This window comes from Haliotis cracherodii, unplaced genomic scaffold (genome assembly GCF_022045235.1).
Source record: "Haliotis cracherodii isolate W230 unplaced genomic scaffold, xgHalCrac1.p SCAF_4, whole genome shotgun sequence".
Taxonomy (NCBI): domain Eukaryota; kingdom Metazoa; phylum Mollusca; class Gastropoda; order Lepetellida; family Haliotidae; genus Haliotis; species Haliotis cracherodii.
The window spans coordinates 9,409,440-9,435,155 of NW_027266297.1; the positions used below are offsets into that span (position 1 = coordinate 9,409,440).

The following is a 25,716-nucleotide window of genomic DNA, read 5'->3' on the forward strand; positions in this document are numbered from 1 at the left end:
ACAGAAAGGTGAGCAACATAACTTGGGAATTATTTAATGCACTCATCCGAGTCGTTTCTGTATAGATTTTGTGTATATGTGTTCCAGGCGAGTACCATATTCCATGAAATGTAATTCGTCGCATTACAACATCGAGTTCAACCGATGAGTTAACTCTTTGACCATTTTGGACGCATAGTTCATATAATTTCCAAGTAATTATATTTCGCTTTTTTGTTTCATTTCTACTTGCACATCACATCGGCCTTCGACGATAAAAAGCATATGAGAAGAATGCTCCTCTGTTTAATATGTGCAGTAAAATAACCTGGGGCACTAACTATAAACAGATCTCAACACGAACGTAATGTTCTTCCTGCTCTGTGCGCCAGGGTGTCACAATGGCGGTGTGGGCCAGGTTTGTGTTTGTGATTGTCAGTCTGAGTCTCGCAGCAGGTACGTACATTCTTTACCTACATGGGTTTCAGCACCAGATACTTGAGTATCATTGTTTGCCTCTTTAGCAGAAGTGATTCGTTAGTCAAGGAATGAAATGCGACCTGAGCAGAACTGTATTTAGAACTAAAGTAAAATATGATCGTGGTAATGAAGTTTGCAATGGCGGTATATCGTCTCAATGTGCTGACACGCTGTATGGCAGTTGAGCCTTGCTGTCTGTAATGTTTAGGAGCGGTATGTTCATTCATTAATGCACGCAACCATTGCTGACTAATTGGGGCACAGTAGCCATGTTAAAGATAAAATGAGCACCAAGTATCACTAGTTAAACACAACATAAGTATTTTGTGTACACGAGTCGATAGTGGGAGAAGTTGACAAGCCGCGCCTCAACACCCGACGTTTTTTCCTGTTAGACTGTCACGGGTGAATCAGCAGGCTAGTTATTGTCCAGATACCAGCTGCGATATATGTAAATTGTACACGGGAAAACGTCTGTATGAAGAAAAGGCGAGTTGAATCGCAACATGTTTATTATGTCGCTGAATAGGTCACAGTGGTTTCGTTTGTCTATATATGTTACGTTGGTTCAGGCTGTGTCAGTGTGCCCCTTTCAAATTTTAGAATATCACTCATGGGACCATTTGTGGGTGTGCTTCAGACAGATGTTTGCACAAACTTGAAAAACTAGTTTTCCCGCTTTACTTAGTTGAGTTCAACATTACAGAAATGACATTTAAAATTAAATATTACCTCACATTGTTATAAAATATCGCTCCCGCTCTCAGGGCGGACGCTATGCAACTCGTCTATTCGTTTATCATGCGTGATCCACCGACCGAATCATTATGTTATCATTAGGACGTCTTATTTGTTACAATCTAGTACTCTGACTGTGGCATCTACAAACACTTTCGCAAACCCACACACACGTAACAAATACTAACTTTAAAAAAAACATTTCTAAACAATCGTATGCGGTTCCAAGATTACACGTATTTTAAGCAATTGACCAGGACCACATCCATGTCATGTGCTTCATGTAATATTGCTTTGACATTCTATTTGTAGAACATTATGACGTCATGAAAGCAGTATGTACTTTAAAACTGAACGTTGAAGGGCTGCTTCATTCTCTCTTGGAATGACTGCTTGAATAATGCTCATAATATATCTGCGGAAAGTGATTTTATTGTGACTTATATTATATGGCTGTGTATTTTATTGTTTAGCAATGATTGTGTTGCATTGTGTCTGTTAAGATTCGGTGGACGCTAATTGTATTTATATTTTGACTGTGCTCAGCTAGGAAGTTGCTATATTTAGATGCTAGTGTTGTGTGTAACCTTCCGGTTCGAAACACCGCGGATGGTGAGAGCATGTTACCGAAATTTATGTAATGTTCTATGTAATGAGGGCACTGTCTAGAACGCTTAAATATATGCCCCCGTGCAGACTAAAATAGCTGAATATAATGTCACACCCACACTTCCTCATCAACCCTGTCCATTTTTAATCAATTCACACATTGTGTAAGTCATATTCTCAATTATTTAATGCTGTGTTTTGAACGGTGTTACGCGTGAATATTATTTTGCACATCAGCAGTATTCAAACATTGTCCACTAAAAAATTAAACCGAGTCAAAATCCGCCAAATCAATGGATTTCACCATAACCACCATACACGTTGTTCACATCGAATGTCCCTTTTCTTGACTCAAATGAATCACGGTATCCCTTGTGAATGCCAGTCTGAGCCTCGCAGCAGGTAAGTACATTTACCGACGTGTGTTTCAGGTCCTGATGCTTGATTACATGCATCATTGTTCTTTTAGTTTGAACTTGAAATAATCGTTGATAAACATGTACCGAATGGTATATCAGACAACAATGCCGTTATTGAACTGATAAGTGTATCACATACATGTTATTGAATATTATCTGCTATGTGATTCGTATGAGGAAAAATATTCCAGCGATTTCTTCCAATACACTGCATTGTCGCCTGATTGACAATTAAACTTAATTGGCAAAACATAATTATAGTCATACCCCACATCCTTCACCCTCTCGGAAGTCATTCGAAAAACACCGAATGAAATGGAACCTGAGTAAAATTGTATTTATAACTGAAGACAAACTTGCAATGGTGGTATATCGTCTGAAGGTTGCTGTTAGTGTTATGTTTTGAAGCTGAATGTTCATGGTTCACAAATCTAGTCTATATTTATTTACACGCGTTGACGTTGGGAGACGTTGACTCGCAGCGCCACATCACCCGACTTCCTGTTTGAATAGGTCTGTGTGGAAAAATATGGCGGGTAGAACTCCAGCATCAACATGTGTACTTTGTCACTTCATTGAATAGGTTACAGGTGTATAGTTGTCTGTCCAGTGACTCGGTGTATTGTAGTTACTTTATACGAAAGTTTAATATCACAAACGACAATAAAAAAGCGATGCATTACATTTTTTATATGTGCTTATTCGAGCATAATGTGTTACTTTCATCTGAGGCAAACCAAAACAACTATTACCGTAAGACGATTCCAAATGATACCATACACGACAAGTGCTTCGAGTTGGTTCAGTAACCGATCACGTTAAGTCTGACACGCGTGTGTTAATGCAAATCACGTACTCACTCCTGGGTATTCTACTCGGGTGCTGTTGTCAAACTGGAAACACACCTTTGTCTTCCTTGCCTTATTCCGGTCAACATAACACAAATGGCATTCCGATTTAAGACGTGCCAATGCATAGGGTCACTGATGTCAGTACATCGATCAATAGAAAGTGAGAAAAGGCCTCTACAATGGAGTAGAAGTAATTTACAACAACTCTTATATATGTTTAGAGAATGTTAACAACTAAACAATCCCAATCTCGATCGTTTGCTTCAATTTCTAATTGCATTTTCAACGTTTCTTTATTTTCGTACCTTGAAAAATCAAAAGGTTTGTTTCAAAGTTTTGCTTTTCTCTGTTCTTAAGCCAATGGAGTTTGCTGTTAAACCAGGGCTTATCCCTTTATCTAAGGACATCACAAGCTTTGCTGACCGAATTACACGTTCAACGATTGAGTTCGATTCCCCACATGGGTACACTGTGTGAAGCTCATATTTGATTTCCCCCCGCCGTTCCGGGGTACTCAAGGCTTACTCACTCACTCAACAATTGGCTTTATCATAAACTCTTAACAAAATGTAAGGAGTACTCGGAAACAATTTACAATTTCCATAACTATTGGAGATATTATGTTCCAGTAATAGTTGTATGAAAATAAAGAACAGATTGGGAACATATTACAACCGGAAGTAAAGTTTGACAGTAAATGTTGTCGACGCCAACGATCTTGAAGGACAAGAGGAGTGAGATGGGAAATTTCAGTGCTGGCGTTTTATCACCACGATTTGTCAAACATTCATTCTCTCGACGAGGCGTACTGCGTATGAGTTTCCCAAAGGCGATTTAAGGAAGTCTGTCCCACTCCCCTTGCAGCGCCTGGTCAAGTTCAGTCAACGTGGTCGGCGGTCTATGACGTTGACGCACACGTCTGCCTGTCATGTCACAGATGTGTTCAATGGGGTAAAGGTGTGGGTTCATTGCTGGCCATGGCATTCGTGGAACGTTTTGCTGCAGGAGGTTAACATTGACGATGCGTGCACGATGAGCACGGACATGGTCGTCCTTCGACCCAAACGCCATGCAAACAGGACAAACAACGGCGTCAATATGTTATGCCGACAGTAATGACCCTTCTTTGCACATGAAGTGGGGTTCTCACATTTATACTGATACCACCCCACACCAAAACCGATCCACCACCATAACAGTTATGCGGTCTGGGGTTGACATTGGCTTGACAATCACTTCGACGTCGCCAGAAACGACCACGCCTATCAATGAAGTGCAAAGTGAACAGGGACTCGTGACCAGCGACGATTACCCACGTTTCGACGTTGTGTACACCATTAATGTCTGCGGCACATCACGTGGCTGTAGAGTATGGAGATGAGCTGCATGAAGACGAATACTGATCGTCTGACAGGTAACTCGTAATCCAGTAGTCTGAGGAAAGATTGCAGCAACTCGATTCGTCGTACGAGCTCGATTTTGAAGAACCTGGTTTCGGATCAATCGATCCTGTACTTTTGTCGTTGACATGGAACGATCCGTACGGGGTCGATTGTCAACCTTTTGGGTTTTTGGTACCTGTTCCAACAAAAGATATTCTACAACGTGTCTTATATTGAAGTTGCAAAACGTATTGAACGCCCCTCGTATATACCTAGGTGGACACTAATTATTAACGCTCCGACCATTTGAGATTAGTGTGCAGTGTGATGCTTGTTTCCGACAGTTGGCACAGCGACTGATTTGGGACAATCATTGACGCTAATCCCCGTTGTTAATCCTCACCAACATTTCATTGTATATTGACTGTCAGCCAACCTGGGCTACCATATCACTGGCCATTAATTACTGTTATTTATAGTATAACATTTTTTGCCTTAATTGATTATCCCCTGAGCTGTGTCGGTTCATCACGCCCAAATGTCTCATGTCCAGAGCTACGTCATTGTCTCCTTTTCTGTCCATTGTTGTTCATTACTATATATGTGTTATCATAACACTGTCACACATTTTTTGAAAGGCTGTTAGAAGTTGGAGTACTAAGTAAGGATAGAAATTTATGGATGAACAACTTCTTATCACTTGCTTGATAACGGTGTTAGAACCTACACCGAAACGCTCTTAATAAAGACGTTGTTCATCCCTAAACTTTTATCCTTACATATTACACTGTTAGTCAGTTTAGTATTTTGAATGCTGGTGTAAGGGAGACCTCTGGTAGGATGTGCCTGAGCTGGAAGATCCTCTTTTCGCTGTGTTTGTGTTGTCAGAGAATGTATTCCGCTCATTGTGTATTTTCTGTTTATTGTTTATATATTGTGCATAAAACGTTCCAGGACAGTGATGCCGATTTGATCCTTGGGATTTTTCGTTTTATTTACTCAAACCTACTCGCATAGGTATGCTGTTGGTAATGTTATATTAAGGATTACATAAATATGTTATTTCAAATTTTAAATATATTTAGAACCGTTATAGCATCCTGGGTGGTATTTACCTAGTGTTTAAGATGATGAACAGACGGTATTTACCGTAATATACTATATACAGCCAGAAGAAGATGCAACTTTATCTGCCAATACAGTTACTTTTATAGCATTGGTACTGCTGTTATTTTTTATATTGCAAATAGTCCTTTTGAGGCGAGGGTCCCAAATTTTGGAACTTGCATGTTTATCGTGCAGTTGTTTTTAATGTCTTTATTGATTTTGAAACAGAGCGAGATCATGAACCTTGATGATAAAACTTCAGCACGTGGATGTGTTTGCTGTGTGACATTATGTACATAATTGTCAGGAACATAGACTTTGACATTTGATTGAATTATGAAAATGTAATTCTGTTGCTAGCATCACGTTGGATGTCAATAACACCAGTGAAAGTCATAACGCGGGCTGTAATATTAGAATTATGTCTGGTGAAGACCTTTGTGCAATTGGAGGTGTATTGTTTCCAGGAAATAGTAAAGTTATAATTTCTGGCTGGGTGGTTGTAAGTATTATTTATAATTCATTTTGAATGCTCCGAGTGTTTATTATCAATGATGATGATTGAGTGGGGTGTGTGTTTTGACTGGTAGAGTAGGTGAGTGAGCAGTTGATTGAGTGAGTGGATCGCTGAGTGTGTGAGGGAATGGCTAATTTTTTTAGTGGATGGTTGAGTGGGTGGGTGAATGGTTGAGTGGATGAGTGCATGGCTCTGTGAACGAGTGGATGGTTGAGTAAGTGGTTGAGTGAGTGGATGATTGAATGACTGGTTTAGTGGATGTGATGAAGTACTTAAATGTTTTCCACTACATCGACACACATGACACGGGCATTGTGTCAAAAAACACATACAAACGACGCAGCTCTCTCAAATACGTCTCAGGCTACGAGTGTCTCAGTCGTCTAACCGCTGACAAATTCCACTTGAACCTATGATGTCTCGTAAGAATAAGCAAACGGAAACATTTGAAAGACTGACTGTAGATAAAAGTGGACGTCATTTGCTCTGGTAATTCGACCCCACACTCTCAGAGTAAAGCACCTAATCAACCAGCACGATGAAAAAGCGATCTAACTCACCGAGGCTCTCATAAAGGAATAGTTCGACAGGTGGCAGTCTATATCACGTACTTTGTGGGATTTGAACCCACTCTCTCACAGAGAGGCATGTAATCGCCAACACAATACCACTCGTAGGTTTCCCATTTTCGTGGACACTTCAATGGCTGAGTGCGTTGCTAACTGTGTGTGAAGGCTGTACGAGGGACTAATATTACCCATGATTATAGCACACTCATTGAGCTGTGATCTGTGTGATCTGCCGTGGTAGGCCCGTCGTGTTGCAGAGTGTGACAATGAGACATAAAACCAAGACTGTCTGAAGCAATGCAGTGACAGACACTGTAATGGCACTTCGACCTGCCAGTTGGTGTAACAAATGATGGAGAACACCGGACTGATCGGCTAAGTCGCTGGTGTAAGACATCAATGACCACGACAGGTGAAAAACATCAATGACACTTTAATATCTCTAAACTGAACATGTGCTCGGAACTCCACATGAAACATCTTCTTGTATTCGACAACAAGATGTGCTTTACCCATCGGTTCAAGTTTGTGTACAGAATATTGCCTTTGATCTGGTAAGCATTCTTCCTCCAAGCGATTTGTAAAATTCATTTGACATGACGTTACATTCAGCTCCAGTATCCAGTTTCATTGAAGCTTGGTTTACACAAACTTCAACATCAATTTTCCAGTCTTTTCCCGTGTCTTTTCCATTTGTCAGTGCGTCCGTGAAGAAAGTTTCTTCTTTGCTTCCATCATAATTTTCAGATTCATAATCTGTCATGTCATTTTCCAGCACGTGAACTGTTTTCATCTTATATCCTGTTGATTGAAACGACAAACGTATGCCAAGTGATTCTTCTTGTCGCAGTTTCCACATGTTTCACCATATGCAATACAATTTCCATTTCTTTGTTTTCTTCCACAAAATTAACAGCCCTTTACATTTCTGTTTCTTTTCTCTCTCTTCATACCTGTACTTGACTTTGCGTTTTCTTCCAGTTTTCTTTTTTTTGGTTCCTTTTGAAGAGGATTTTGGTGCTGCTTTTTTCCTTGGATTCTCTTCGAAATTTCATGATTTTGTTTTTTCTGTTTCTCCTGATAACTCCTTCAACTGTGATGCACTTGTTTCTGCGGCCCTACACTCGTCTATCGCCTGATATAATGTGAAGTCTGAATCACGCAACAGAACAAGTCTTGCACTGACTTGATCACTGACACTTCCACAAACAATGCGATCTGTAATGAAAGAGTGATTCAAATTGCCATATTTACAAGTCTTTGCCTTATTTGTGATATCAGTAATATAGCTGTCTATGGATTCATTGGTAGCTCGATAGCTTGTGTTGAAGAAATGTCTCTCATAGGTAACATTTCTTCTTGGGTTACAGTAAACTTCAAATTTCGCATAAATTGGGTCTAATTCTGTTTCAACACCTGCATTTCTCCAGTGTTGTAAATCTTTAAATCATCAGTGCCAAACACGTGAAGCAATGTATTTGCCTGCACTCCTTCATTCTTCTCAGTAGTACCGCTTGCAATCAGATAAATCCTAAATTGCTGCTTAAATCCTCTCCAGTTTTCTACCAAATTGCCCTACAAACTCAATCCAGGAGGTGAGCTTATTTTTTCCATTTCCAGTTTACTTCTGACACCATGTAAGACATCAATGACCAAGACAGGTGTAAGGCATCAATGACACTTTGATAGGTCTGTCTCAACATGTGCTAGAGAACAAGGGAGATAACTCCATGTGGTTTTAGATTCCAATCAACTTGACATGCACAACATACAACTGTCAGACTGACATTTTGTTCAGGTTGGTGAAGTTTGTCTACTTCAGACTATCAATGTGATCAGGTGGGTAAAAGTATGTATACTTCAGACTATTGCTGTGTTTATGTGGGTTAAGCTTGTCTACTTCCGACTGTTGCTGTGTTTAGGTTGGTTAAGCTTGTCTACTTCAGACTGTTGCTGTGTTTAGGTGGGTTGAGCTTGTCTACTTCAGACTATCATTATGTTCAGGTGGATGAAGCTTGTCTACTTCCGCCTATTATTGTGATCAGTTGGGTGAAGCATGTTTACTTCCGACTGTTGCCGTGTTTAGGTGAGTGAAGCTTGTCTTAAGAATAATGTGTTTATGTACGCCTTGGTCTAATATGGGAGTCGAGGGCTGATATAGGGCATTGAATTGACAGAGGCGTATTGAACCTATCACAATGCCATTTATCTAGTGTCTGTTTCTTAGTATTTCATTCCCCTTTTTCTTGAGTCCAAGCGTCAATTACCTAAGGACATGCGATGTCTTTCGCAAACCTGCACACACGTGAGGCATTTTCAAATACGGGTCTTACTAACATTGCTTATAGATAATCTGTTGCGGTTCTGAGATTATATAAGGACTTTAAGCAATTGTAGCAATAGTTCCTCGGCGAAAACTCGACGAACAACGATTCAAAGAGTGTACTGTCAAGTTCGGTACCATGACCACATCCATGTCATGTCCTTCATGTAAAAATGCTTGGACATTCTATTTGTAGAAGATAATGAAGTCATGAAAGCAGTATGTACTTTAAAACTGAACGTTGAAGAATTGCTTCATTCTCTCTTACAGTGACAGTTTGAATAATCCTCAAAAGATATCTGCGAAAAGTGATTTTATTGTGCCTTATGTTATATGGCTGTGTATTTTATTGTTTAGCAATAATTCTAGGTATGTTGCGTTGTTTCTGTTCAGATTTTGTAGACGCTGTTTGCATTTATGTTTGGACTGTGATCAGTCGTAAGGGTGTTACTATATTTAGATGTAAGTGTGGTGTGTAAACTTCCGGTTCGGATTACCGAACGGTGAGAGCATGTTACCGAAATATATGTTAGGTTCTATGTAATGAGGGCACTTTCTGGAACGTTGAAGTGGACGGGTAGGTTTTGTGCAAGGGAACAAGGGCGTGTGTACGTAGGTTTCGACTCACATGCATTTTCATCACTTCGGAATGCATATCGATGTCTCTATGACAAGGCGTATGACCACGTAGCCGTATCACACAACGAAAGCAATAAGTCATTTCGAGTAATCTCTCTTGGTTACTTTCTTGTATATGATAAAAACTCTGCCACTTATAGTCGAGCGCTGAAGGCATATGAATCTCGGGCTAACATGGCAGTGTCGGGCTGAGATAGGAGTTTCGGGTTGATATGGGAGTTTCTGGCCGCTATGGGTGTCTTGGTCTGATGTAATTATGAGTGTTGGACTGACATAAGAGTCCCAAGATGATATGGGAATCTCGGGTATATGTAGGAGTCATGGACTGATACAAAAGTCTTGCACTTCTATGGGCATAGTATGAAAAGTGACAGTCATTAACCCCTTAATATCATTTCATTTTACTTGAAATTAACCATTGTAGATTTGTCGTTATGATTACAATAAAAATGCATGTTTCATTGTCATTATTTACTTAAGGGTACGTATTTATTCGTCACAATCATATGCCCTCATGATACCCTTTTAGCGGAATTTATAAAAACAGCATGTGGTGCTTTACATCGAATGTGATCTTCCTGGCAAGTCTTTTCAAAATAACAAAACACAATGTAGAGCTCAAATAGCAATTGTGTACTTGGCTCCCTGGTCTAACACACACTACTGCCTACTGATGTAGCGTAACGTCCTTGTCGACCTCGAACGAACTTATGATGTTGCAGCATCTGTGCGAGCGTGCGTGCGTGCGTGCGTGCGTGGGTTGGGGGTTGAATCTCCGTCATTTGAAATATGAATCGCACAAAACGTTTCAGGGAAGAGGAGTTTATCTATAAATCGTCCAGAAGATTTTGGAGTTTCGGTTTGATCTTTTCTCGAAATAGGACATGTATGAACTGTGTTTTCAAGTTTTATTACTTCAAGTACCCTCTTAATAGCCGTTCAACCGTATAAAACCTTTCGTGAAAACGAAAATACAAAAATACTGTGCCAGTAATTCAAAAACACTTTCTAGCATGATAAACTTAGTTTCAACCTTCTATTAGCGTAGATGACAGTGTATAGAATTGACAGTAGTGGCTCTGATGTATACAGTGTACAGCTTCCTACACAACAAACAAGCAATATTATTGATATAATGACATTGTGAGTGAGATGTTTAGCCACCTCCAACAAGAATCAAGGCTTTGAGATGTGTTTATGTGCATTGTTTTCAACGCGTATTTGGTAGGCAAGGCTACCATGAAAGCATACCAATTTGCTGTTTCTAAAACTAAGTGTATCCTTATTCATTTTCATCAGTATATAGGGGCGGTCGGGTAGCCTAGTGGTTAAAGCGTTCGCTCGTCACGCCGAAGACCCGGGTTCGATTCCCGACATGGGTACAATGTGTGAAGCCCATTTGTGGTGTCCCCCGCCGTGATATTGCTGGAATATTGCTAAAAGCGGCGTAAAACCATACTCACTCACTCACTCACTCATCAGTATATATCACTGCGGCCTTTAAATTATCAAGTCCGGTCAATGGAAAACCAATAGTTTATACCCTGAGCAACGATCAACGTGGATGGTCCCGACAACACTCTGTCAGGTGACACATTTTAACCAATCAATCCTCATCTTTCACCAAATAAGACAATCGTGGGGTACTGAAGATCAATCCTGTCAGGAATCAAATTTGTAAGGTTATCTCATTGTCTCATTTTAAAACATACTCATAATTATTCTTCAGATGTGAAGGGGATTGATTAAATACACGTTTAGGACCCAACGAAACTTGTAACCATATACTGTAAAGATGAACTTGCGACGGAGTACGTCCATCAGCCGCAGGGAAAACCTTCCACGTGCATCACACGAGCGATTCACAAAAGTATACAGATTACAAAAAGTTTTCATTTATTTTTCAAATATTTACCACAAAGGAATGTGGTGTCAAAGTATAAATGTAGGGACGTATTTAAGTTTGAAAAAGTATAAATATGATTTAATTATGTTAAAACTGTCGCCTCAGGAACAGCCCCCGCCCCTCAATGGCTTGTCGATTCCTAATCACGAACTGATAGTTGCTCGTATTAACAAGAGGTTTGACAGGAATATGCCCTCTGCGCAGTTTACAGTAGCTGACGTTGTCATATTTCCCAATTTCCTCTTTACGCCTTGCATTTTTAACCAAAGCACAACTTGTGTGAGTACCGATCATGGTTATTGTGTCTGCAATATTGTGTTTTGAAAGATGTGTTCAAATAAATACGTGAATGTTTACTTTGCACAATATCACCAGAATGCAAGATGTATGAAAGCGGCCTGTAAGTTACCGAGTGGATGAGATCATGAGCAAAGGCCAGTCAGACCACAACCATCGATTGTTATGAGATCCCTTGGACCCCCACAAAAAAAGTATAGATTGGAACAAAATAATTGCTACACAATGTTTAAAGGATATTAATTTCAACTGATCATGTACCACGTTTAAGTGTCATCATACATTGGATATGTAGCCTAAGTATATAGTGAGGGAATGACCATTTGATATTGTGTGTGTGTGTGTTGGGTGTCGGGTGGGGGTGGGCTGTGTCCCTGGGGCGCGCTTTTGTGTCGATCAGATATTTGAGGAAAACACCTTGCACAATGTCTGTAGAATGATTATTTCTTTAACATCTTTCGATGAAATTCCAGTACTCCTCACCCCAACCCCTACCTCCCCCTAATATCAAATGGCCGGGCCCTTAGGGTGGTAATGCATAGTCTGTAGATATTTGAAAACAACATTGTAGAAGGAACTCGTGCAAGGCTGACACATTACCTTTTCTTGTTGTGGGGAGTACACTCCATGTTGCCTTTATCTTGGGAATTAAAATATGTTCGACATGTTGCTTTTTATAAGTGTATTTCCATGCATGTTAATTTCATGTGATTGACACAAGCATAAAAATAGGACAACCTTAACATTAAATAGTTACTTTATAGGCAGCCCGTGTTGTCCAAAAGAATTCACTATCCGGTGTTTACCTATAAACAGATACCCGTGCTCATCGGTTTCACCAAAGTGGTAAACGTCTGAGACCTGTATCACTTCGGGCCTTCTTCCGACATTAAGCTGACACGCCGTGATAAAACTGGAATACTGTTAAAAGCGGCGTTAAACCCAACTCACCCACTAACAATAATCGGATCTCAACAGGAACGAAATCTTCTTCCTGGTCTGCGCGGCAGGGTGTCACAATGACGGTGTGGGCCAGGGTTGTGTTTTTGATTGTCAGTCTGAGTCTCGCAGCAGTTAAGTACATTCTTTACCTACATGGGTTTCAGCACCAGATACATGAGTATCATTGTTTACCTCTTTAGCAGAAGTGATTCGTTAGTCAAGGAATGAAATGTGACCTGAACAGAATTTTATATAGAACTGAAGACAAAATACGATCGTGGTAATGAAGTATGCAATGGTGATATATCCTCTCAATGTGCTGACATGCTGTATGGCAGTTGAGCCTTGCTGTCTGTAATGTTGAGGAGCGGTATGTTCATCCTTTAATTCACGCAACCATTGTTGATTAAATGGGACACGGTTGCCATGCTAATTATAAAATGATCACGTCTTACCACTAGTTAAACACAACACTGGTATTTTGTGTACACGGGTCGATAGTGGGAGATGTTGACTCGCCGCCCATCAGCACCCGACGTTACTTCCTGTTTGACAGGTCACGGGTGTATCAGCAGACTTGTTATTGTCTCGATACCAGCTGCGTTATATATAGATTGTACACGGGAAAACGTCTGTATGAAGAAAGGGTGAGTTGAACAGCAACATCAACATGTTTATGATGTCACTGAATAGGTCACAGTGGTTTCGTTTGTGTATTTTACGTTGGTTCAGGCTGTGTCACTGTGCCCCTTTCATATTTTAGATTATCACTCATAGGGACCATACGTGGGTGTGCTTCAGACAGATGGTTGCACGAACTGGAAAACTAATTTGCCTGCGTTTATTTCTTGAAGTGAAGATAGCAGAAATGACATTAAGAATTACATGTTGATTACCTTGTTTTGTTATACAATATCGAAGCTCCAACCTCCCGCTCTCCGGGGGGACGCTAATCCACTAGACCACAGAAGGCGGTCAGTTTCACTGTAAACAGTCGCTTCGTTTATTATGCGTGATCCACCGACCGAATCATTATGTTTTTGTCAGTAAATAGTTTAATTTAATTATAAAGTACGTTTTAGTTGTTACAATCTAGTTTATGCTGAATTTAGCATCAACAAGCACGTCTTTAGCAAACCTACACACACGTAAGGCATTTTCAAATACTTGTCTTACTTTCAAAAGTACAAGTATTTAAAGTAGTTGTTGCAATATTTCTTCGGCGAAATCTCGACGAACAACGATTACAGAGTGTGCTGTCATGTTCGATACCAAGACCACATCAAAGTAGGAAAGACTTACAAAGGTTTTCTGATAGTCTATTTTCTGCAAGTCTATTAAACTTATATGTACATGTTCATAAAAAGGAATGATAGCACAAGATAGAAATACTAAATACCTTCATTTGTTTTATTTGATTAAAAGAAGACTACGTTGTTTGGGTTGGTTCTTTCTTCAACAGAAAGAAGACAAATAAACTTAGTTCATTAAGAACGTATATTCTCCTGCCTCGTGAAACAAACATACAAAGGTCATGTCTAAAACAAATACCCTGACGTCATGATTTTACTGCATATCAGTACAAGGAAGTAACACATTGATCTCAAACGTTAATGTCACACAGAAGGGAGTTTTTAGTAAAAACAACTGTTTGTGTGTGCTCTAATGTGTACATATATACATGAAAAACACCAACTCTGACATAATGTGAAAAAAGAGCTCTGGCACATTAAACAGTTATGCATATAAGGGACCATTGTAACATTTTGTTCAAACATGAAGCATTACGAAACTTCTTAACATTTGTGTTTAATTGGATATAATATATACCCAATAAAGGAATCTGTTCTCCTGTTACTTATTACCAGCAAGCTGTAATCTTAGTCTTAAAATGGAAGGGAGAATTACGTGAGACGGTGATGTCAACGAGATGATCCACTATTTATGGTTAGGTTCAATATGTTGTACGTACATAATCAAGCAATGACCTCATATACACATTACATTTGGATGGGGACATTAATATTTCAAATGGTAGAGATATACCAATCATAATACTTCATTCGTTCAAAATAACATTGGATAATATTCATCCAGGAACATACAATTACTGAAATCATATCTCAATTATACCTCGAAGGTCATGTTAAAAATCATACATGATATTTGCTGTTGAACAAATCTTAGTATATAAAGTATGTACAATACAATTGTTATGCTTATTCTTAAGTGCAATAAATGCACAACTATTCATGACAATACATCTGATTCACTAACACTTTCAATAATGACTGAGATTATGACATGACAATATCCATGCAAGTGCATGACAATATCCATGCAAGTGCACTTTGGTGCCACTTCTATACCGATAATAATAATTATCAATCATGATATTGTTTTACATTGATAACAGTCTTTAGCTTAAGATATACGACAGAAAGCCGATCTAACTGGAATTCTTGCCTTAACCGAACCCAGGCTGGGACATGGTCTTAACATTCCAGCAACACGGGAGCAACGGGTTCAGGTTGATTGCAAGATTGGCATACCTTGTCATAGTGCTTTATATGACCTGTGAATTTCGTATAGTCATCTGCTGATCTTACTGGGCCTGCCATCTTTGGGCTACGGAGGCTTTGATTTTGCTTTTTATCTAAGGTTTACTGAAAGGAATAGGCTCCGCTTTGTCTCGAGAGAGCTTCACCGGAGTGTATGCTTTCTCATTTCCATGAATACCTATTATGAGACGGGATCCAACATAGCTCCACGTGTTGCCCTTGGACCGATAGTTTTGTATATTCGTACAGAATAGTATTGACTGTGTTTGGTCTTGAATTTGAGTTTCTGCTGCTGCTGGCTTGAAGTGTACTTAGCGAGTCTGATAGGATAACTGCCTTTGCTTCCTGTAGTTCCGGTATGAGAATGAGTTTGAGTTTTAGTGCATGATGAATTGCTTCAATTCATTTCACCCAGTTTATTGTTTGTGATGCCATCCAAAATTACAACACGTCAACCTTCAGAGTATGCTGGTAAGGCTGTAGATAGAGTGACTACTGCAGTCAGTAAGACTTCGTCAATTAACTCCAGTGGTGGTGAACCTACCGCCTGGTAGAAGGTGGATCTTCAGACACAAGTACAGTCAGCACAGGTTACAATCTACTTCAGGACAGACTGTAAGCGTATTACAATTCTGTTGTATTATATGGTGCTTCCTTAATCCTGAATCCCTATTCAAGATATAATTTCCATAGTATAGGTTGATGTTGATGTAATATATGCATGAAACATCCTTGTACTTTAGTATTCAGAATTTCAGCAACCCATGCATGTCGTTAGTAGCGACTAACGTGATCGTGTGGTCAGGCTCACTGACTTGATGTATGTTATCGTATTCCAAATGCCTAGATTAGTGTTCATGTCAGTCAGCGGTCCAGGCTCAATAATTTACAGACCACAAGTGCGTCGTTAAATGACAAACAAAACTGAAACTTCTTCTATGGGCCTGCCCATGGGCCAAACCTTTTTAATAACGCCACAAATTAGTTGAATTAAATTAAAATGAGTTCAAACATATGTGATGATGCTTGTAGACAAACGTTTGTGTATTTGCCAAAGAGAAACATGAGTTTTGAGCAAAGGAAGATATTGTCGCCCACTTGCTTGCCCATGCTCCACTCTTCGCCCGTGGGTAGGCACATGGGCCAATCTCAACATAGTTTAAAATTTGATTTTTCAAAAAGATATTTTTTTTCATTTCGTCTCCCTTTTTATGTACCCATGATAACAGCATGTTCAATTTTTTAAACACCTTGGGCAGAGGCTGGCCACAGAATGGAGAGTTCCTGGACAAATGGGTTTCCAGAATTAATAAGGGACGTCATAAAAAGCAATGCCGTGAATGAGAACAAAACTGAACGTAGTGTGCCCACAGTTTGGATGATCGGGCCAGTTGTTCAGAACTCGATACACAATCAAGACTGAAATCAGCACATGAAACGCCCTCCAAAATGTCAAGCCTGTCAGTCAATATCGTCAATGCCCTCTGCGGGCGTCAATGCACTCCCAAACGCGACCATTACAGAAGAAGTGAGGCATCTGATCTCAAGAAATGGGATTCAACACCAATCTTTGCAGCGGGCCTGTACTGAACTGATGCTTGTTATAATTAATAGGGGCACCTCGTTCGTGCTCTAATTTGACGGTAAATGTGATCCTACCAGATTAATGTTCTAATCTCTCTCCTTCTTCCGCCCAGTCTACCTGTCAGCTGCAGCCCAAACTCCTTGCTACGCTGTCATGCATTGCTCCTTGATGCATCATACCAAGCGTTTGCGTCGTGTTGTAGCGTCATTCTAAGCATGTTATTTGTCACTGTCCAACGGTTTGGATACAAACATGTAAAGTTGACCAGTTTCTGTCAAGTGGGAAAAAGCTGCACATTGGGCTTTTGCAACACATGGTGTTTTATTATCTTAAATGCTTTATCATACTGCTATTTTCATTGGAAAAACTCTATTTGGGAAAAGTGAGAAAATATAAAAAATCTTTCCAAATGTTGTATTTGAAATGTGACCTTAAATATTTCAGCTCTCTGTTATGAAGACTAAAATCCTCTGAAAATGACGAAAGAATACATGACTCTACCCAAACCCACTCCCTCCCTAAATACCAAAATGGCCGCCCAGGGGTGTTGGGTCTGTTACATGTAGTCCATCTAAGTCCATTTATCATTTGAATGTTATGTTATTGCCCAGGTATAATGCGCTACCAGTACATTTGATGTCAACAAAACAGAACTGAAGACAATGTAAACATTGTTCAATGTTCTTGTCTCAGCAGTCATGGTAGGATGGAGATAGAACTGTGCTCATCCATATGAATCATCTCAAAATTTAAACAGAATAGGTGTATATCCTAATATTCCCAAACACTTTTTGTAACAGTGCCACACCATTACATCAAAGCGGTGATTTATTCGTACAGACTCAGCAGTCTTGATCATTCTATATTTGGCAACGCCTCTGTTTACACGAAGTCAAATTGAAAGCCAAAAGCGGAAGCGTTAGTTTGCCTTGGCCTCAGCTTTCGTTGGGCTTAATCTCCCAACTTCGGACAATGGAACCACATTCAGCAATATTCCCGAAATAAGACAGCTGTCGTATACGAGCTGTATTAAGAACAACGATTCACGCCATCGGAGCACGTTAACACGCCAACAACCCGATCCATTCAATTATGAGTTGCCTCGCACTACAAGTTGAAGTTGCTAGGGACCAATTCTGATACGGATTCATCGCCGATATATTTATTTCCCTTCACACAGCTGTATTTCCCTTCACACTTAAAATGTGCTTGACGGCGAACAGGTCCCTTGTAGTGTATTTGTTGTTTTTCACACGAATGTATGAGGGCGTCAACAAACCCGTACAGCAATAATGTACCCATAAACGTGGAAAAATAAACTTACACAAAACATATGGGATTCACAACACGCATTCACAAGCTATCGACGAATAACAAATACAAAATTGTCAAATTGATACGGGACTCAACAGGATATATTTAATTGTGATGTCATAGTTTTGTAAACAAGAAAGTAACCTGATTATCTTTGATAATCGTTATTGCAAATAATTGATTGAGAAACTATACACGTTTAAAACAGAATCATCAGGTAGTTCACGTTCAATCGATTATGAGACGTTCGGTAACACTTATTATGGAACAAAATATCGCAGTGCACATTTTCAGAACACCCAACATGGAGGAATTGACGATTGCGCTTTTCTAGACTTGCCTATTATAATCAAAGAACTACTATACGCCCATAGAGTACAGTACCGCAATGGAGCAATGATCTGGAGGGCCAGGGGAGACCATCAACGTTGGTGTTGTGTAAACAGGTCTTGTGAACCTTGCTGTTTGCGGTCGAGCGTTGTCCTTCTGGAATACACCGTTGCCGTTGGCTGCGATTGGGAGGATGTGTGGTAGGAGAATTTCGTTGATGTATCGTTGAGCCGTAAGGCTAACCTGGATATGGACCAAACCTGTCCTGTCATGATGAGAGATAGCAGCCCACATCATAATGATACTCCTATCAAACCTGTCCTCTTCCTGTACACAGTTGCCGGCTTAAGGTTCCCCCCGACGTCTGTAGACCTGTTTTCTTCCGTCCCCTCGACGGGGGAGAAATCTTGATTCGTCGCTGAACCAGACATCTCTCCATCGTAGGCCTTCTCCTCTTAAATAGTTTCGTACGGTCTGGTCAGAGATTCTGCGCAGTCGGGGTAATTTAGGATGCGGCTGAGGTGGCTGTGGTCGTCCTTTCACGTAGGTGGCGCAGTCGGATGTAGCGATCTTGGGCGGGGGTGGTTAGGCTTGGTCGTCCTGATCTTGCCGATCACATGTTGATCCATGCTGTTGAAACCGATCCCATAGCCTTGTGATGGTGCTGGGCGCTACATTGAAAACCCTGTCTACAGCTGATCGGGATTCCCCTGTCTGCAAGCGGCCTATGACGCTGTTTCTTGGCACTTCTGTTAATCTTGGCATGTTGTTGAACTGTCACTGTTCGATTGACGCAGATGCCAGGCAATCAAAAACCCTGCACTTTAATACCATTCATAGTGGTGCTGCACGTGCAATTCGTGCAGCTCCATGGCCCTTTTGTTGATACACTCGGTGCATTTTTTTCGAATCGTTCGTGTTTCCAATTAATGGTTTGCATGTCCTTGTTGTGATCATTTTGATTCGGGAAATGTCAGTGACACTTTTGTACATTAAACTTGTTCATTTTGCACTTCTTGGTCAGCTAATTTTGCCTTTATGGCTAAACATATCCGTTTTGAAGAGTATATGAATGACAGCCTATTCTCCATCGCGACTATCATTTAAGCCCCTATCTCACATTCACAAATGGCTTATAATCATTGTATGGGAAAAGAAGTGGTGTCACAGGTTTCTTGAGTGCTGCTTTTGCAGCAGCATCAGCCATTGAGTTACCAATGATTCCAACATGGCTGGGTAACCAACAAAAAACGATGTCGTATTGGCCAGTAGCAAGATCACTAAACATTTCAATAATTTCAATTAAAATCGGATGTGTACAAGATAGATTTGTATTAGCTTGAAGACAAGAGAGTGAGTCTGAAAATATAATAAATTGTTTATATTTTGATTGGCTATTGATATATTCTAATGCTGTGAATATGGCCTTTGCTTCGGCCGTAAAAATAGAACAGTTATTTGGTATTCGGTTTGATATAGTCCTGGATCCAATGACAGTGACGCTGGCAACAGCGTCACCATCCTTGGATCCATCTGTAAATATAGATTGGTAGGTATTGTATGAGGATCGTAATTGATTATATTCTTGCAGATAAATTAGTTGAAATGTTTCGGATTTTTTAAAATTAGTGAGTGAAAGGTCTACTTCAGGCCTTACTAGTTACCAGGGAGGAGTAGACAAAAAACGGCATGGAGATATTAAATGTAAGTCAATATTAGCATCTGCAATGTGAGACTTGATCCAGATGCCAAGTGGCGGTACAAGTTTTGGCTTGTTGAGAAACAGTTCCTCATTAAGAGGATGAAAAACGCAGTTATAAGCTTGATTTGATTGGTTTGTACGTAACTAAATTACATACTAAAGGGATAATTTTAAGCGGCGCTGTGCAAGCGAAGGCTCATCGGCCTCCACAGACAAACTTGCTACAGGAGCGGTTCTAAATGATCCAAGGCAGAGTCTCAGGCCTTGATGATGTATGCTATCTAATTTCTCTAGATTACTTTTAGCAGCTCCAGCCTTATTTGGGAGATCAGTAATATAAGTTTCTATGGATTCATTGGTACCTTGATTGCTTGTGTTGAACAAATGTCTCTCATAGGTAACATTTCTTCTTGGGTTACAGTAAACTTCAATTTTCGCATAAATTGGGTCTAATTCTGTTTCATCACCTGCATTTGTCCAGTGTTGTATTGTAAATCTTCAAATCATCAGTTCCAAACACGTGAAGCAATGTATTTGCCTACACTCCTTCATCCTTCTCAGTAGTACCGCTTGGAATCAGATATATCCTAAATTGCTTCTTAAATCCTCTCCAGTTTTCTACCAAATTGCCCTATAAACTCAATCCAGGAGGTGGGCTAATTCTTTCCATTTCCAGTTTACTTCTGAGTGAGTGAGTGAGTTAGGTTTAACGCTGCTTTTAACATTATTCAGGTGATGCAGGTCTCAGTCGTTTACCACTTCGGTGAAACCCACGAGCACGGGTATGGTGCTGACATACTTCTGACACCATGTAAGACATCAATGACCAAGACAGGTGTAAGACATCAATGACACTTTGATAGGTCTGTCTCAACATGTGCTAGAGAACAAGGGAGATAACTCCAGGTGGTTTTAGATTCCAATCAACTTGACATGCACAACATACAACTGTCAGACTGTTATTTTATTCAGGTTGGTGAAGTTTGTCTACTTCAGACTATCATCATGGTCAGATGGGTGAAGTTTGTCTACTTCAGACTATCAATGTGATCAGGTGGGTAAAAGTATGTATACTTCAGACTATTGCTGTGTTTATGTGGGTTAATCTTGTCTACTTCCGACTGTTGCTGTGTTTAGGTTGGTTAAGCTTGTCTACTTCAGACTGTTGCTGTGTTTAGGTGGGTTGAGCTTGTCTACTTCAGACTATCATTATGTTCAGGTGGATGAATCTTGTCTACTTCCACCTATCATTGTGATCAGGTGGGTGAAGCATGTTTACTTCCGACTGTTGCCGTGTTTAGGTGAGTGAAGCTTGTCTTAAGAATAATGTGTTTATGTACGCCTTGGTCTAATATGGGAGTCGAGGGCTGATATAGGGCATTGAATTGACAGAGGTGTCTTGAACCTATCACAATGCCATTTATCTAGTGTCTGTTTCTTAGTATTTCATTCCCCTTTTTCTTGAGTCCAAGCGTCAATTACCTAAGGACATGCGATGTCTTTCGCAAACCCGCAGACACGTAAGGCATTTTTTAATACAGGTCTTACTAACATTGCTTATAGATAATCTGTTGCGGTTCTGAGATCATAAGGACTTTAAGCAATTGTAGCAATATTTCCTCGGCGAAAACTCGACGAACAACGATTCAAAGAGTGTACTGTCAAGCTCGGTACCATGACCACATCCATGTCATGTCCTTCATGTAAAAATGCTTGGACATTCTATTTGTAGAACATAATGATGTCATGAAAGCAGTATGTACTTTAAAACTGAACGTTGAAGGGTTGTTTCATTCTCTCTTACAGTGACAGTTTGAATAATCCTCAAAAGATATCAGCGAAAAGTGATTTTATTGTGCCTTATGTTATATGGCTGTGTATTTTGTTGTTTTGCAATGATTCTAGGTATGTTGCGTTGTTTCTGTTCAGATTCTGTAGACGCTCATTGCATTTATGTTTGGACTGTGATCAATCGTCAGGATGTTTCTACTTTTAGATGTTAGTTTGGTGTGTAAACTTCCGGTACGGATTACCGAACGGTGAAAGCATGTTACCGAAATATATGTAATGTTCTATGTACTGAGGGCACTTTCTGGAACGTTGAAGTGGTCGGGTAGGTTATGTATAAAGGGACAAGGGCGTGTTTACGTATCTCTTACAAATATCGACTCTCACGCATTTTCATCACTTCGGAATGCTTATCGATGTCTATATGACAAGGCGTATGACCACGTAGCCGTATCAAACAACATAAGCAATAAGTCATTTTGAGTAATCTCTCTTGGTTACTTTCTAGTATATGATAAAAAAAAACTCTGTCACTTATAGAAGAATCGCGAGAAGGCATGTGAATCTCAGGCTAACGTGGCAGTGTCGGGCTGAGATAGGAGTTTCGGGTTGATATGGGAGGTTCTGGCCGCTATGCGTGTCTTGGGCTGAAATGGGAGTCTTGGGCTGATGTAGTAGTCTTGAACTGATATGGGAGTCTTGGTCTGATATGATTATGAGTGTTGGACTGACATAGCAGTCTCGAGCTGATATGGGAACCTCGGGTTGATATAGGACTGTTGGACTGATAAAGGAGTCTTGGGCTGATATTGAAGTCTTGGACTGATGTAGTAGTTTTTGACTGATACGGGAGTCTTGGACTGATAAGAGAGTCTTGGACTGATATAAGTGTCTTGGACTGATATGGAAGTCTTGGACTGATACAAAAGTCTTGCACTTATATGGGGCATAGTATGAAAAGTGACAGTCATTAACCCCTTAATATTTCATTTTACTTGAAATTAACCATTGTAGATTTGTAGCTATGATTACAATAAAAATGCATGTTTCATTGTCATTATTAACTTAAGGGTACGCAAAAGGTATGTATTTATTCGTCAGAATCATGATACCCTTTTTAGCAAAATTGCTAAATACAGCATGTGGTGCTTTGCGAACCAAATGATCGGTGGTACTTCTATTTTTCTGGAAACCACATTGTATGTTGGTTATGAGATTGTTGGTCTCTAAGTACCAAACTAAGCGATTATTAATCATGCGTTCCATGGTTTTGCAAGCGCAGCTTGTTAGTGATATCGGTCGATAATTTGAAGGGTCTGTATGATCTCGCCCAGGTTTGGGTATTGGGATAACTACAGCATCACGCCATGAAGGTGGAAATTTCCCAGATGTCAAAATTTGATCAAAAATAGTCCATAATGTTACTAAAGATGATTCTGGTAAGTGTTTCAGGAGTTGATAATGAATATTATCAGCTCCGGCAGCCGTATCATGAGTTTGTTCAAGGGCTGTATGGAGTTCATGAATAGAGAAAAGTTCATTATAGTCTTCCCCGTTATCTGATTTAAAAATAATAGTTTTCTTTTCTTGCTGTTTTTGATATTTTTGGAATTTAGGATCATAGTTAGTCGAGGAAGAATGTTTAGCCAAAGTTTCACCAAGTTTGTTTGCAATATCAGATTTATCAGTTAGTAGTACATCCCCATTTTGTAGATGGTGGATGCTGGATTTGGAACCCTTACCTTTAATTTTCTGAATCATGTTCCAAACTTTAGACATGGGCGTACGTGAATTGATTTTGGAGACATACGTTTGCCACGACTGATGCTTAATTTGCTTAAAAGTACGGCGCGGTTTAGCATTTAACATTTTAAATTTAATCAAATTATGCACCATAGGATGGCGACGGAAATAGTTTTCAGGCTTTTTCCGTGCCTTCCGTGCTTGCTTGCAGTCAGTGTTAAACCATGGTTTACGGATGTGTGGATTTTCAGAGGACTTCGGAATACAGACATCAGCAATTTTGTGAAGTTCATCAAAGAAGATCTGGATAGGATCAGGAGCATTGATAAACAAATTAGGAGTTAATTTGTTGGATGACAGTAATTCAAACAAAGGCCAGTTTGCTTTTGTGAAATTCCATCGTGATGATGCCTGTACATCAGAAGGGTTAACCGTTTTCAAAATGGTTGGAAAGTGGTCACTTCCACAGAGGTCATCGTGGACTGACCACTCAAATTCATTCAACAGATCAGAGTCTGTAATGGTCAAATCGAGGGAGGAGTATGTACCTGCTCCGGGATGTAAATATGTTTTGGAGTTATCATTAAAAAGACATAAAGCATTGTTGGAAATAAAATCTTCTATACTCTTCCCCTTAGCGCTGGTATAATCACTACCCCATAAAAGATTATGTCCATTCAAATCACCCATTATGATACAAGGTTTAGGCAGTTGGTCATATAGTGCTTGGAGATCAGTTTGCTGAATAGACGAAGATGGAGGGATATAAAGAGAACACAAAGTAAAAACAATGTGTAAAGTTATTCGAACAGCAATGGCTTGGAGAGGAGTATCAAGAGGAACAGTACTGTGGTTGATACCCTGCCTCACCAACACTGAAGAACCTCAAGTGGCCTTAGCCCCAGGAGGGGAAAAGAAATGATAGGAACTATACTGCCTGATGTCGGTTTGATCGGTGTTTGTCAAGTAGGTTTCCTGAAGACAAAGAGCTGATGGTTTAAAATCTTGTAGTAAAAGTTGTAGATCATTATGATTATGTCGGAGTCCTCTGCAATTCCATTGAACGATGTGACTTGAGCGGCTCAACTGTGGATCTTGAGCGGGAGGTACGTCCACTCTCATGGACTGGTTGTGTTGGAGTGACGTCCATCTGCAGAGGTTCATACAGATTATGAACCTCTACTGGGGTTGTCAAAGGCACTGGTACCGCAACATGTTTCAGTGCCCTTAATTCTTTTTTTCTTAACTTTTTTTCACTTTTTGACAGATTGGCTTTCTGGTGTGGCTCTGGTTGTGTTTCAGGTAGAGGGTCTTTTTGTGTCTCAGGCAGAGGGTTCAAATGAATCTCGGTCTGTGTTTCAGAAGAAGCAGATTCTTCACCAATTGGAAACAAAAGGGTTTGTTTGTCTGAGATCCAGGATATCGCTGTCTGACAGCCAGTATCTACTTTGCTGATAGAAGAGGACACTGTGGCAGAATACGATTTCGAGGAAGGATGTGGAGGTGACAGTTCTGCAACCAATTTCTTAGCATCTGAAAAAAAGATGTTATTTGTGTATTTAATTGTATTAATTTTGCTTTCTCTTTCAAACTTCGGGCATAATTTGGAAGATGACATGTGCTCACCGTTGCAGTTTGCACACTTAATAACATTTGTGCAGTCAGTGCTGTCATGTTTCTCACTGCAACGGGAACACACTGGAGAGTTTCTACAGAATCTGGCACCATGACCAAATTGCTGACATTTGAAGCAACGGAGTGGACTTGGTACAAAAATATCCACTCCCAGGTTGAAATAGCCGGCTTTGAGAGATTTTGGAAGTGTAGAAAGAGCAAATGTGAAAAGATAAGTATGTGTTTTAATGATGTTGTCATGTTCTTTTCTGGTGAATCGTTTAACTCCTCGGACATGTCTGACAGACATTTGGAACGATC

General features: G+C 40.0%; 1 protein-coding gene across 1 annotated transcript in view; it reads left to right on the plus strand.

Annotated features, from left to right (window-relative positions):
• The first annotated feature begins 380 nt into the window (after window positions 1-380).
• The window catches only part of LOC139478500 (angiopoietin-1 receptor-like), a 70,570-nt gene continuing 45,234 nt past the window's right edge, over window positions 381-25,716 (plus strand). The window contains exon 1 of the mRNA XM_071260990.1: window positions 381-435. Coding sequence (XP_071117091.1) covers window positions 381-435 — 55 coding nt within the window. The remainder of the gene's footprint in view (window positions 436-25,716) is intronic.